Source organism: Glycine max, chromosome 3 (assembly GCF_000004515.6).
Source record: "Glycine max cultivar Williams 82 chromosome 3, Glycine_max_v4.0, whole genome shotgun sequence".
NCBI lineage: Eukaryota > Viridiplantae > Streptophyta > Magnoliopsida > Fabales > Fabaceae > Glycine > Glycine max.
In genome coordinates this window covers 45,455,492-45,471,391 of record NC_016090.4, presented here as the reverse complement: position 1 = coordinate 45,471,391, position 15,900 = coordinate 45,455,492, and the positions used below count along the sequence as shown (strand labels likewise).

The 15,900-nt window shown below is 32.5% G+C and overlaps 2 protein-coding genes across 2 annotated transcripts; one reads left to right on the top strand and one right to left on the bottom strand.

Moving 5' to 3' along the window:
* The first annotated feature begins 1,572 nt into the window (after positions 1 to 1,572).
* Positions 1,573 to 5,363, top strand: LOC100791078 (ER membrane protein complex subunit 2). Its single transcript, XM_003521694.4, has 9 exons — positions 1,573 to 1,932; positions 2,097 to 2,161; positions 2,872 to 2,920; positions 3,588 to 3,682; positions 3,912 to 3,997; positions 4,109 to 4,168; positions 4,279 to 4,360; positions 4,536 to 4,649; positions 4,936 to 5,363. The coding sequence occupies exons 1-9, from the start codon at positions 1,746 to 1,748 to the stop codon at positions 5,104 to 5,106; spliced, it is 909 nt and encodes a 302-aa protein (XP_003521742.1). The 5' UTR covers positions 1,573 to 1,745; the 3' UTR covers positions 5,107 to 5,363.
* Positions 5,364 to 10,708: 5,345 nt separating this feature from the next.
* Positions 10,709 to 12,314, bottom strand: LOC100791607 (uncharacterized). The gene has a single exon (NM_001317475.2). It carries the CDS (start codon positions 11,751 to 11,753, stop codon positions 10,860 to 10,862), a length of 894 nt encoding a protein of 297 aa, NP_001304404.2. The 5' UTR covers positions 11,754 to 12,314; the 3' UTR covers positions 10,709 to 10,859.
* Positions 12,315 to 15,900: the final 3,586 nt, after the last annotated feature.

The following is a 15,900-nucleotide window of genomic DNA, read 5'->3' as shown; positions in this document are numbered from 1 at the left end:
GTCCTTCCTAATGCGAATTGTAATCGTTGTGGGGTTGCCGATGAGGAACTCTTTCACATCTTTTTGGCACTGTGGTAATGTTTGGCGCGTTTGGGACACCTTGAAAGTACATGTTGTGAGGCCTGATTCAAATACTAGTTAGCTGGAGTAGCTTAATAAGCACTTGGAGCATGGTGACATAATTCTTCATATCTTTCAATGGGGTATATGGAATGCTTAGATCTTGAGAATAACGTGGTCCAGCCTCATTAGATTATCCACAACACTCTTTCTCTTTATAATAATATCGTTCAAACTTTTGAAGGAAGCAGGAACACTGATAATACGACTTGCAAGCCACCAACATGGGTCTAGTGTATTCAAGCTACTGGCAACCAGATTGCATTGCTTGTGGACGGCTTAAGGTCCAAGCAGCAAGGACTTTAAACCCCCCAAAAAAAAGATCTAATTTCTTTTAAGTACTAATATATCTCCAAAAAAATTTATTATAAAATTATGTTTAAAAATAAATTTTAATAAAAAAAAATTAGTACTAATATACCTCAATAAAAATTTTTAATACTAATATATGTCAAAAAATAATTTTACTTTAAGTTTCTTAAATTCTTGAATCATCCTTGCTTGTGGACTATGAAGCACGGATACTCCAGTCCCTTACCGTGTTCGGTGTCTGATACGCATCCATGTTAGTGTCTGACACTGATACAACACCTATACTACGTTCTATATTTTGAACATTACAGATATCTACGTGTCCGTGTCATGTCCAATGTCCGTATACATGTCAGTGTTTCATAACTTGTGGATGGAAGTTGCTAAGGGAATCTTGGGCATGCAAGATTTGGTGGGCTGCTTCGTAACATTAATGGGTCTTAGATATATGGTTTCTATGGTGATATTGGTTCAACAAATATTGTTAAGGCTGAGTTATTGACACTGTTGCATGGCTTAAGAATTGCTTGGGAGTTGGAGTATGTTAATATTCTGTGTCTGGAATTCATCCGCCACAAGTGTATCATTGTTATGCACAATTGTGAAAAGCATTCGTGACTTTGTGAAGGAAGATTTGAGTGTTCAATTTGTGCATTCATCGAGAGAAGGCAATAGGAGTACTAATTACCTTGTTAAGTTTGGGCTAAATTATGGCATGATCATTTCTAGGGTTGATCGTCTCTCGTTGGACTTGCTTGTTACTGATGCTCTAAGTGTCTCGATCCTAAGGGTGTAATTTTTTTGTTTGATTTGCCTTTTTTCTTACACTATAAAAAAAGTTATCACACAACTTTCTATTTATTAAAAATATTTAATTTAAATTTATTCTTTTACTAATTATTTTAATTAAGATACATAAATGTAATAATTATCAAGTTGTATAAATTTATTTTTAATATAGTGTATATTTAAAATATTATATTATTATAATAACGTATAAATGAAATATTTGATATTTTAATTTTTCACCAATATATAATGAAACTATTAAAATACTAATTAGATAATAAAAAATCACATGATTATTTAAAGTATTAAATTTTATACCAGTATATATAATTTTGTTAATTAAACTATGATAAAGTAGTAGTATTTTATTTACTTATTGTTTATCGGAACCTGGAGTAGAAGTGCGATCCCAGTGTTAGTGTATTTCCTCTCTACTCACTCCCTCCGGGATCGATATTTTCAAGAACAGACCGAAAAGCTGTTCATCGATCTGTTGGATCTGCGAGTGAATTGGGCGAAAGAAAATGGTTACCAAATCAGAGGAAACTCAACTGAGCAGGCTAGAAAATCAGGTCGATAACGGCGGCGGCGGCGCGTGGGAGTACCTCTGCCTCGTGCGAAAGCTGAAAGTTCGGCGGTCGGAGAAAGTTCTGAAGCATGGTCTCTCTATCCTTAACGACCCCAAACACCGATCCTCTCTCGGCTCCGATGGTCCCTCCTCTTACGCTACTGACCTAATTTTTCTTATTTTGCTTCAATTATGTGATTCTTATTTTTTGTGATTTTTGGAAATTTCAATTTCACTCCATGTTTTAGTTGCAGGTCCACTTTTTTATTCAATTTGACTTTTGACTAACGTTTGTTTCGCTGTGCAGAATGGACCTTGTATGAGCAGGTTGCAGTTGCTGCTATGGATTGCCAATGTCTCGACGTTGCCAAGGTTCACTCTAATTTGGTTTAGTGTTTTTCTATTAATTTCTTTCAAATATTGTAAATTGTAATGGATACAGTACAGCAAATTGCAAAATCTTAGCCTCCTTTTGGAGAAACATAGCTGCTGGTATGAAATTCGCTTGCTTGTTTGAAGTAGTTGAAAGTTAACCTTATTGGATTATTCCTTGAATCTCGTCTCTTGTCACTTGTGTTGTGGAGATGCTGCTGATGCACCTGAGATGGTTGATCACGAGTTTCTGCAGGGGATTATAAACTTGCTTGAGTCTTCATGCATTTTGTTTTAGGGTTCCATAATACTTGTATTTCATTACTTAACTTGTAAGGCTATCATGCACTTTCTTTGGTTGCTCTTTGTTTTCTGGGTAGTGTATTTGTTTTAAGATTAAGCCTTTTTTGGTCCTTTATTCTCTGTTGGTGGTGGATGGGTAAAAAAGGTTTTCTGATCTGACTATGCCATTATTGTTTCACAATGTAGGGTATCATTCATTCATTCTTGTTAAAATTTTGTGGCAAGATGTTTGATCTTGTTTGCTTTTGTAATTTGTGAGCCTGGAAAGTAATATGCTGCTGAACTTTTATGTTGTCCATCATGTTCTTTATGTTGCCAAAATTGAGCATTTGCTGCATTTGTCTCCTTCATATGCTACGAGAAACAATCTAGTTTGAGATCTTATTAATATTTTACTTCTTTATCAGGACTGTACAAAGGTTCTTCAGAAGAGATTCCCAGAGAGTAAAAGAGTTGGTAAGTTAAATTGTGTATGCCTTCTACCCAAGTTTGGATTTGAATTAGTTAGCTAAATAGCACTGTGTACACAACTCTTGCTGTGTGTGACTGACCTACACCTAACTCTGTATAAGCTTGTTGTGGTGGGGGGGGCGGGGGTTTGTGGATGTGTGGGGGGATTCAGTTGCAGTTGTACCACCTGAACTCAGATACTGCACAGTTCACTTGTACAGTTCTGTTTAGGTGCAGATGTTACACATGCCTTTTAATTGCCCAGTGATGTATCTGTGCTCTTATACATAGGTCACTAATGGGCTAATAAACTATTTCTTATTTTGAGTTGATTGATCTGGCTACATATTTTTCCTGTCTTGTTCCCTTACATTTATTGCTTGAGCTGTATGATAATTTCCAAAAACAGTAACTGTAATGTTTACTTGTTCCATAACACAAGTAATTGCTTGCCCTACTCTGATTGTTGATGCCCAGTTCTTGTTCTCTTGGAACAAACATTTAGACTGGTGGATGACTGACTTGGATGATTTGCATTCCATTCTTTCAGGAGGGATGCTATGTAATAAAACTAACTACATTACACAGAAATCCAAATTTGTCTGTGCATATGGATGCTCATGCACCTATTCCCTCTAGATTTTTTTTTAACCGAATTGACTAATTATTACAGGTAGGCTGGAGGCAATGTTGCTTGAAGCAAAAGGATCCTGGGAATTGGCAGAAAAGGCTTACACAAGCCTTTTAGAGGACAATCCTCTTGATCAAGTAAACTCACTTAACCTTATGGGGAAACCCAAAAAGGGGAACTGTTAGTTGCTCAGTTACTCTTATGTGATGAAACAAAAATCTTATAATTTTTAATTTTTCTTTTGTGTTTTGTTACTTTGATTTGATTTATAACCTTTCAGTTTTACATTAAATAGGCTAGGCTGCTTGAGTAAAGAAAACCAAAAGCTAAAGTGTTTATCTTTTTGGTTGTTTTGATGTTGTGCAGGCCATCCATAAGAGGAGGGTGGCAATGGCAAAGGCACAAGGCAAAATTTCTGTGGCTATTGATTGGCTTAATAAATATCTGGAAACGTGAGACAAACATTAAAAAGTTTTTGTTTTCTTCCAAGATTAAAAATAAATAGTCTCTGATTTCATCAGAAAATAGAGCATGTATCTGAATTCTTTTTCTCAATTTAACAGATTCATGGCAGATCATGATGCATGGAGAGAATTGGCTGAAATATACATCTCCCTGCAAATGTTAGATTTTATTCTACTGTTTATCTTCCCCTCTATAAGTGTGACAATTATATTGCTATTTCCTAATTATTAAGCTGCCTTTATTTTCTGCCATTCCGTCCTCCCGTTAGGTATAAACAAGCAGCGTTTTGCTACGAGGAGTTGATATTATCTCAGCCTACTGTTCCACTCTACCACTTAGCATATGCTGATGTAAGTAACTTCTTTATGAAATGTGATTACTTTATTTTGGTCAAATCAAATTCTTCTCTCATTTCTTTGTTCCAATAGTAACAACTAGCAAGGCTCAAAATAAATTGCATGCTAGAGGTGTATGTGAGTAAGTAGTAATCTAGCAAAATTCTTGACTTAATTATGGCATTGCCAGGTACTTTATACGCTTGGTGGATTAGAAAACCTCCAAACTGCCAAGAAATACTACTCATCTACTATTGACTTGACCGGAGGCAAAAATACCAGAGCACTCTTTGGTATATGCTTGGTAAGATCTTCCATACAGGTTTTCATTTTATGTGGTCCTCTGCAACTGCAAGTTAATGCGTATGAACTGACTAAACTATGGCTGTTTTAATTTGGAAGTTGGTTGAACCTAGGTTTTTTTTGTTGCAAACTTACAATGAAAGTCATAATTTATTTTTACTTTGGTAAATTACAGTTTTTCCTTCATTGATTTTGATGTTCTCCTTAACAACTTAGGATCCATGGATTCTTCTTTTCAAAACTATTCATTTATATGCCTGAAATTTAGTTTTGCTCCTGTTATGCAGTGCACCTCTGCTGTTACACAGCTTACGAAAGGGAAAAGCAAGGAGGACAAAGAAGGGTCCCAGTTACAATCTCTAGCAGCCAAAGTATTAGAGAAAGATTACAAGCAGAGAGCTCCCGACAAGCTTCCTCAACTTACAACTGCCTTGAAGAGTTTAACATTGTCATCATGATGCAGCATCTCTTAAAGATTATTATTTAGTTACTTTTGACATTTTATCAGATTGTTGCGAGCTTTAATCAACATATTTAGATTTCCTCAATCATTTTTTCCCCAATATTAGAATGAAAATTCATATTGTTCTGCATTTTAGCTTCGATAATGAATATTTATTGAAAGACATAAAGTTTCAGATAGCCCTGTACTGTAGATCTAAAAATATTGTCATAGCTTTCCTAATGCATAGGACGGGGCATAATTTGTTTTTGACATCCTTTTGCCATTTTTTTTCATTGGCTATACAAATTAAGTTGGAAGATTACCCCGTCCCGGTTTTTAATAATTTTCTTCAGGGTTTCGTTTAGCATAGATGGTAATATTATGCTTTGATGATGTGGCCCGTTGTAGTATAAATAAATGGATCCCTGCCATGCGGACTGGGGCTGCAGAATTTGCACTCTTTGGCATAGCAGAAAGTCGCATGCCGATTACTCGATTCGACCCTGTTTTTAGCATCAAATATTTGTTCCTTCAAGGCGTGCTCGCTTGGATTAACTTGTTTTGAAGATTTGTTTTTATAATTTCTTGATATAGTTCTTGAAAAAACATTTTTTTTAAAAAAGTTTATGGTACATCAGAGTAAATAGCTTAATAAAGATGTTTATTTGATGATCGTTTAATTCAGTAACCATATGTTGATAATTTTATCATTAAAATTATTTAAATAAGTAATTTTTGGTAATTAATTTTTTTTTAGTTTGAAAGTTAAAGTTTATAATTTTTTTTTAAAAAAATAGTTTTTTGATACATATAGATTGGATTGAAAGCATAAAAAAAGAAAATTAAACGGCTTAAAAAATTTAGAATAGGGACCTAAAGTATTTTTTAATATTATTTAGTTTTATTTTAACTTCCAAAAAATTAGATGATAACACCTATAGAACTGTCATATATTAAGTTGTTTTTTAACGTTGGGTTATACTGTATTAAAGCATCAACCAACAAATATGAATGTTTATTTATCTTGTCTTTCCCTTTCTTGATGGTAGTCTTTGTAGTTTTCTAGTAGATAGCTTTTTAGATGTCTTTGTTTTTTTTTTGGGGGGGTACATAGCCTTTAACTGTCGATTAGATAATATTTACACTGGAGAGAAAGAGCTAGGGAGAGCAAAAACAGAAACAAGAAAACAAGGAGAAAAAGAGTGGACAAGATGGACAAGAAAACTAGTAAACAACGAGCATGGATAAGACAAAGTGAGAGGGATGACAAATACCCTTATGACGGTGGGTATCGTCTGAATATGTTCCGACTTTAATGGAAAATACTCATTATGATCGGATGGTGTAGATATGTATATTACCTGAATTATAAAAAGAGTGTGATGAATTACCCGCGGGTATACTCAAATCGGATAAAATCCAACAGAGATGGAGTCTGGTATTAAAATTTTAAACCCACTTTTTTTATACCCATGACCACCTGCTTTTCATGGAGATGAAACGGAGAAGGTCAAATCCATCTTTGACTCCCCTTGCCATCTCTATATGAGAAAAAGAAAAAGAGTTGTTCATTCACCCAACTTGTGTTAAAGATATAGCTGCTCTTTTTTTCTTTCTTTCAAGAATGTTTAATTGAAAAAAAAAAGCTCAAAAAATAAATTGCACCACTATATCTATGTTGCTGTTATTAAAAAAAAACTGTAGCTAGACACAATGAAATAAAATGGAAGTGATTGTTTAAAATGCAGGAGTGATTGGATTTGAATCTCTGGAAGAGCAGGTGAAACAATGTCACAACACAAACTCAAGTAATGCTTAGCCATAGTTGAGAACTTGAGAAGGCACAGGACACGTCATGGTGGTGGGCATGGTGAATTTGTCGGAAACGTTAACGACACAAGGAGGGACATTGTCATATCATATGCAATATTATGTTAAAAAAAATGGGCACCTGCTACTCTGCTACTGCTATAAATGTTATGTTCTGGTTGAACTTTGAAGAGTACTAATTGCAGCTTTTGATGGTCTCCTATCCCAATTCCATGGGGCATGCAACCATACCAGACGCTGTTATGTTTATGTTAAATTTATGTTAGGTACAGTGCAGAGGCAGAACCGTCCTTCTCTTTACTCAAAAATGCCATTACTTTTGGTCAACTGTTCCTCTTGTCAATTCCATTTCAGGTAACTTGTAATCATTTTCATCAACATACTATCATCAATTATCAAATAGAGATTCATCTATTACGTATAATTCTAAAATGACCCTTCTCTTGCTCTTCGGCTAAAAAGTGAAAACCAAATCTTGCACTGAAATTATTATTTATAGTTCAATGTATATGTACTTTCATCATGGTATCTAATAAAAAACAAACCATTCTATTTATACATTATATTAATAAATAACATGACAGTATAGTAAAGTAGTTTTTATTTATTAAATGTCTATATATAAAAATTTATCAAAATAAAATATATATTCATATTGAATAATGATATAATCAAAATAATATATATAAGTGAGAGATGATTTTTATTTCACAAATTAATTTTATGGAGTTAAATTATACCAAACTTAAATTTTAAAATGGTATAAGAATTTATTCTAACAACCTAGTATCTGATTGTTATAGCATCACTGGTAAGTGTCTAATAATATAAACATCATGCTGGGTTGTAAATATTAATCATTTCCTTCTATATTTGCTACATTGAAAAATGAGAATTTACATTTAAAATGGTGCAAATAACTTTCCAAACACACTCTGAAATGTATGCAAAAATTATAAGTATTTCATACTGAAGTATAAGTTAACACGATTTTAACTAAATTTCCATACATTTAGTTGTGTTGACAAATTTATTTTACATCTAGAATTGAATTTAAATAATGAAGCAAATTTAGATAACTTTTAAGTTAAATAAAATATAATAATACTAAAACTCACTACTAATTTAGTTTTAAAATGTCCAAACATAAATTATATTACTTCAAAATCAAACTTTCAAAACTAATTCCATTCTCAATTAGTTTTATCAGCATTCACCTAAATATAAACTAATAAATGGAAGCTCAACTATAGTCAGGTTAATTGTTTTCTAGCTCAAACTAAAACAGGAGTGAAGTTAGTGTTTAATACAGCTACTGAGCTACAGTGTCATAGGTAGCCGAGGATGGAAATGTGAGGTCGTGACTAATGCACGTCTTATACGACAAACAACCCTGAAATAGATTCCCAAAAGTACCACATTATTCTTCATGATGTCAATTCCAATGAAAATGACTTCATAACTGTCACGTCAATTTACAGATTCCCTCATTTCCGTTGCAATTAATTCCCCCTTGTGTACAATTTATATTCTTTGCCCTCGTAGTCGTAGAACATATTCAAAATATTATGCATTCGTCGACAACATTATATTAGCACTTTGTGCCAAACAACTGTGTGCTCCTAATCTTATTCATTCAATACACTTCGTGTCAAATATATCCCTCCCTATCTGGAAATGGGGTAATCTCTGCCTTTTTTTCAAAAAAAAAAAAAAATCCCTTATCATCATATGGATTCTTCTTGTCATTGAAATGGAAAAGTAAAGCAAGCAACCTGTAATAACTTCATTAACATAGCCTATTTTTTTCGGTCAATTAATAGCCTACTGTTAATTAAGACTTTTCCTAGACAAAAATACGTAGAATTCCGTTAAGTCTTTTATGTAATTAAGGGCAGTGAATTCTGGTGAGTCTATAAATGTTTATCAAAGGGCTAGACAAGAAAGTTTCTAAAAAATTGGAGTATACGAGAATTGTATATTCATTTACTACCTTAATTCATTTTACGTTTATCTTAAGAAATCTAAATTGACTATAAGACGGGAACTAAATATGGCTTCTCGTGATCAAATCTTAAGAAGAACCTCCATTTGCTTTGATCACCGTGGATTTCTCTTGTTAAATCCCATATGCTTAATATACTGGACAATTAATTGATGAGGCTTAAGTTCAACGATATATGCAAGTTGTTCACAAAAAGAAAAAAAGCACTATTTGACAAGCCAGAACATCTGCAACAAACTTCCAATGTTATCACCGGGTTTTTGCTCAGACTAATCTGATGCAGTGATTTTACATTGCTCCATCTCATTACCTTGCAGCCATCCTTATTGATGCGTAGCTGAGACAGGGGTTATCAACATCCTTGGGAGCTGTGCTGTTAATGCATGGGTAAGTGGATATGATGCTTTCTGAAATGATATACCTCTAATGTGTGCAATCACTTCATGCTAAATGAAGGATTAAAAATAGAAGATATAAATACATTAAATTATATTCCAAGTTACCAAGAACTTAACTATGAATACTGAATAACAAACTGATCAAGGGAATTAACAGGAAATACCGGGCTCGATGATTGACAATGTTATGTGCTGGCAGCAGGTATTTATTGAAAAGGGTGTTAAAAGGTATTAAAACTTGGTGATGGCTAAAAATGATCGAAAAAGATATGGATGTGGATGACAAGCCTTAGCATGAGTACATGTGTGCACGTATGCGTGTTAGCATTTATTCGTGATCTAAGGAATAAGGTAGTCAGAACGATGACTAAGATTAATAACAGTATAAAAAAGACTCTGTAGTGCTAAAAAAATAATAATAACATGCCTAAGGATCAACAGAACTGAGGGCTATAGCTTGTGCTAGAGACTGAAGAATGACTACCACGGTGATGGTGCTATTGTTTTTGACAAACAACATATTATGCCAAGAATGGTAAAATGAATTGAACTAAGCAAGAGATTTTGTTTAACGTGCATAGTTCAAAAACTTCTTTCATATGAGATTTGAAACTGAAATTGCAGACTTAAAGTCTTAAGAAGACATTGCCATTGTTAATAACTATCAAGTCTAATCCTGTGCAGAGTTTGGATTAAAGGATCATACGACAGACTACAAGCTAAAAAAATGATATTTATATAATATCTCATCAGGATTTTGTTTTGACAATAATGATTCACAAGCCATGGCAGGCTAGCAATTGTCTTCGGAGAGTAAACTAAAATGATATTTGGCCTACCAGCATATAAATATATTTGGCCACAATCTCATCAAATTTACCAATTATTATCAGACATATCAAAGTAGGCAATTCTATTAAGGCAAAAAAATTTCATATTCATGCCCCATGCATAGCACATAATTAAAACCTGAAGTATAGAAGACAGTCTCTAATTGGTGGTTGCTAAAAAAAGAGTATTGACATTTATAATTTGGTGATCTTCCACTCACTCACTACCTTCTTCAACTTCAGCTCCAATAAGCTTATTGGTTATTACATGTTTTGGACAAAAATATTTGTTGCGCCTTCCTAGTAATTGGGAATTACCCATTTGGAATAACAGCCTTACATGTTTGATGAAATGAATCCTCAACGCTAAAAGTTAAAAATACATGACAACCCAGAACAGGTAATAGTAGGTATATGCTTATTAATTAAAAGAGAATAAAGACGCAATTGGATAAACATACTGTAAACTTTGTATTTCAAGTAATATGGACCATAAAGTTAACACTTGAAGACAAATGTACAGCCATTTGGGGGGAAAAGTCTCTGATTTGTTCAAATAGCATTGAGGATATGAATTTAACAAGGGGAATGAGAGAAACAAAAGTACTCATTTTTACTCAACTGTGTTTCAATCACATTGTTGATAAATCAAAACTCACTGACAGGTCTGTTAGTACTCAATATGTGATGGATTTTAGCATATCTACTGGTTCTTCCAAGCATACAAAACAAGAGAGAAACTAAGACCCTGCAATTTGGTCTCAGGAAATCTCTCAGAGAAAGACCACGCCAAATCAGAAGGTGGTTGGCTAGCCCACAACTTGTCCGCCGCGGAGAGGCATGTCCTGAACATAAAGACGGCATTTCCAAGGGATGTACCAAAGAGCCAATTATGAACATCCCAGAAAACTTCCACTGCAAGGCCATCTACCAGGATAGTATGATTCCCCCTGAACTTCCATCTCAACCGCTTCACTTGCATCACAGTTTTGCTGTCAATGCGAATTACAAGGCTCGGATCACCAACACTTGCAGTGCCACACTCAATGACAAGATCATGAATTTGGCCATTGTCACAAAACACAGCCTTGGTACCATACAACTTCTTACCAAAAACATGCTCTTTCTTGGCAACCAAAGCTGCATTGTGGGGTAGTGGATTGGCATTGGTCTTCTTGAAAGCTTCTTTCCTCAAATCCCCCAGAAGAAGTACCATTTGTCCATCCACAACAGCTCCCACATAAAATCCCCCCAACGGTTCCGGCCCAGAACCAAATTTAGCCGAAGAAAGGTCCCAATACACATCAACTTTACAAGAATGAACCTCTAGACTCTTACAACCTCTCCTCTTGGAGAACCCCCACGGTTTGATATCCACCTTACAGAGACTCTGGCTTGATGAATCGTCGATACCAACGCCAAGGCCTTGCCCCATCAAATTCTTACTCCATGTGACAGTAATCAGGCGGGAACTACCACCAACCCTGCATTGATAAACACAAGTAACCACATTCTGCGCACTTTTATTAGTGCTTGAAGACGAAGAATCCGCCACTTGAACTCCATTTTCGCCAAAACAAGAAGGAAAATCCTTCATTTTCGGCTGCAATTCAATTCAACTACCGAGCTTTTTCCCTTTGCGGTTTTTCAACAAACAGATGGGATCCAGTTTTGAAGTGGACAAAAACACTCACTCAGTGACAAGGTGAAACTCACAAAAAACAAGTTGGGACAGACACTTACCTTAACTTGATTGATCAGAAAACCCATCAAAGAATGATTTTGAATATGGAGTTAGAACCCATGAATCCAAATTGAGAGAAGTGTGTGTGTTGGGGGGTTCAAGACAAATATAGAGAATGTGGAGAGTAAAACCCAGAGAGAAACAGACAAAAAAGCACACTTCTTTCACTGTCAATGTCTCTACGTTACTAACGATTGAAGTTTTTTAAGGGAAAAAAGAAATACCCCAAAGCCAAAAAAAAATAAAATTGGCACAACAGAATATAACATAAAATGAAAAGAACCTTACGATGGCGACGCAAAAAATAACGGAAGTGAAGAGAATGGAGAAAAGGGGACACTATACTACGGAAGAAAACGGAAACTGGGTATTGTGGTGACCGGCGAATGGATGTTACTACTCATGACGAAATGTGAAAACAAAAAAAGGTTTTACTTTTTTATACTGTGGTGTGTGTTTTACTTTTTTCTTTTTTTCCTTCTCCAGCGAGACCAAGTTTTTACCTGACACGAACAAGAGAGCCTTTTGTTCGCGTGCTGCTGCGTCCTTCGTCAAAAAATCCAATGAGACACTGTTCATATGTACTATACACGTAAATACCACTCAATTAATTCCCTTGTTTTTCCATCTCGCGTCTATTTATATCTTCTTCTTCTTTTTTTTTTTTACTTTTTATTTGTATTATTATATAGAGTTTAATGTGAGAAATAGATTTTTTTTTTTAAAATGAGAAATAGAAAATAAAAAAGGCTATATATAGAAAATATTTTGTAGTTTAATTTTTAGTTAAGTATAAAATTTATATTTTTAAAAATTATAGTTATTTTTTTATTGGAGCAGTTCCAATATATATCATTAACTCTATTAATATTCGAGGCCTTTCCATTCCTTCAGTAAAAAAAAGTCTTTCCATTGCATTATTTTCTATTATAACTAAATAATAAAAAATTATGTTTGATATAGCTTTTTAAATTATATAAACTAATGTAATTCATGGGTGAGTTTTTTTCAACTATTAAAGTATTTTGATTATATTAAATTTTTTAATACTACTTTTGTAACATTAATTTTTTTTTCCTATCACATAATCTATTTTAACACTTTTTTTTATTTCTCTGTTTATTACGTGTATTATGCAAAAGGCCAAAAGAATCACAATAAAGGTTTTTCGGTCACAAACGGTTCCTAGGACGTGGACCCCATAAGCTCGTGGAAATGGCTAAATGCCAAGCACTATCTCACGCACGCATTGGAATAAGGATTACGTGCTTAACATGCCTTGTGTGTCATAGGAATCAACGATATCGGTTGTTTTAAAATCTTTTTTTTAAAAAAAATAATATTTTTTACTAACACTTTTAAATAATATATTAATTTTTTTTATTAAAAGTATAAATCTATTTTACCAAATTATTCTTCCATTTGTTAAAAATATCATTCGCCTTTTTTTAGTCAATCATTATACCAATAAATAATGATAAAATAAAAAAAGAACTTTTAAAAAATTTAAAAGAAGAAATAAACTGATTTTTTTAATTTAATTCCCATCAATTATCAAAACTTATCATAAATGTAAATTTTAAAAAAAATACTAAAAAATTCAAAATGGCCTTACTATATATAATCAATTATAATAATAAAAAAAAGCTAGAATCTCACTCTTCAGGTTGTATATTTTAATATAAGACTAAATCATTTCACTCTCCTATTTATAGGACTTGTGATTTAAAAAAATATATCTTTTATACCATTAGTATGCTTAAATTAAATTCATTATTTTTTCTTTGAAATGATTTAGGGATTGCGTGATATATATATATATTACTTTTAATTTAGAAGTCACACTTTATATTATTTTTTTTCTTACCATGATATTGGTACAAAATAATTTCCGTCAAAAGCAATAATGAATCTTTATAAAAGATCTTGAACACCAATATTTTTCCCCAACATGAGTTATTTCATATTCAAGAGTCAACCAAGATTTAAACTTATATCACTTAATTAAGAAATATAAGTCATCATCACTTATGTTAATCGTTATTTATTTATACTTAATATTATACTACCATACATTTAGTATATTTAGTCATAATTCAACTTAAAGCTAATTTATTTATAATATATATATATATATATATATATATATATATTATTCATTTGTGCTATCAATTAGATTGTATAAAAAACTTATTGATCATGTTTATATATATATATAGCTTTGGCATAACGGTGTATATCAATTAAACTCTTAAAATATTAGTTTATGTTTTAAATAAGGTTTAATTATCTATTTAATTCGTATAGTTTAAAAATTTATCAATTATAGTTCATATAATTAATAAGTGGATTTTTAATTCCCAAAAGGTTCTTGTTGTTAAAAAATTTTAATTCATGAAGTTAAGAAATTATAATGACATAAACCTTTTAGAAATTAAAATATAAATTTGAGGACTAAAAAATTTATTTATTAAAGTTAAGGAACTAAAAAAATTTACTTATTAACTATAAGGATTAAGTCTGATAAGTTTAAAAACACTAAAGATTAAATGGGTAATTAAATCTTTAAATAATTATTTCTTTTATATATATATATATATATATATATATATATATATATATATATATTATCTTTGGTCTTAAACATAAGAAAAAAATATTTTTTTCTCAAATATTAAATTTTTTTAACTAATCTTGTTAAATTTTATTATTTCTTATTCTTAATATCAAGTTTCAATAAAAAAATAAGTTAAAAAAAATTAATGGAATTAAGCGTAATTAATTAACGTTTCTTTTCTTCGTTAGGCTGACATGTTTTATTTTTATTTGTTTGATAGGAGGGAATAGGTTCAATTTTTAGTATTTTTTTTTTTTTTTGGTCGGCATTAGTATTTGCACTTCTGTTCAGGCCAAGAAATGGCTCTGAAACTAGGAGCAATGAATGCAACGTGAGCACTGAATATTTATGTATCATTCCTCTATTATTTAATATCAAAGTACAATTTTGGAAGGAAACACGTCCTTCATATGGCTTTACACATTTTGTGAGTCAGCAAATAATAGCCTTAACCCTTATCATTGAATTCTAAATACTGTTTCTGAATGGAGGTCCTGTATATCTGAAACATCTGAAAAATCAAATGCATATACATTGTCTGAAAAATCAAACTAACCTGTTTCAATCAGGGATGCTAGGATTGATTTAGAGTTCAATTTCTGTCATTCTCTTGAAATAGATTTAAGGTGTTCAATGGCATCTTATGTTTCAAATGGTTTTGCTGAAAAATTGGTTTTTCTGATAGAATTCTACAACATCGATTGATCCATGTAGCTATGGGATCAGGTTACGTTGTTATAATTTACCTGTACTGTGTCTCCCTGTATTCATTTATAGATCTATTGAAAACCACGTAACTGTAGTTTAGAAATTATAAACCTTGAAATCAATTTTTTGTATGGTTTTAAAGGCTATAGTGGTGTGTGATCCCCTTGTTTTCTCTCATGGCAATCAGATGATGCAAACAGAAGTCGGGTATGTCAGTACTTCAATTTTTGGTATATACTAATGTGTGTATTAACATGGCATCTCTGCAAAGCTCCACTCGGTCTTCCATTCACTTAATTAGTTGATTCTGTTTTGTGTGTTAGCAGATTCAAATTCAACCATTGTTTTATTTGAAAGATTTTTCTATGGAAGGTTTGCTGTACTAGACTACTTCGTACTATCGCTTATAGACGTTCTGGTTCTTCTCTTAGCAGCCAACTAAGGGTCTTTTTGTGCTTTTGAGAATTTTTCTACCGGAAATATATATAAAGCTTTTGCAAGGAGAAAACCTCTCAAGAGCACTTCTAATCTTATGTCCAAACTTTTTCTAATGCCATTCGCACCATACAAATTGAAGGATCAGATTATAGATATTCTGGCATATGACTTTTATATTTGTGCAAATGGAGGACTACTCTTCTAAAAAATATATGTGCAAATGCTTGATAAACTTTG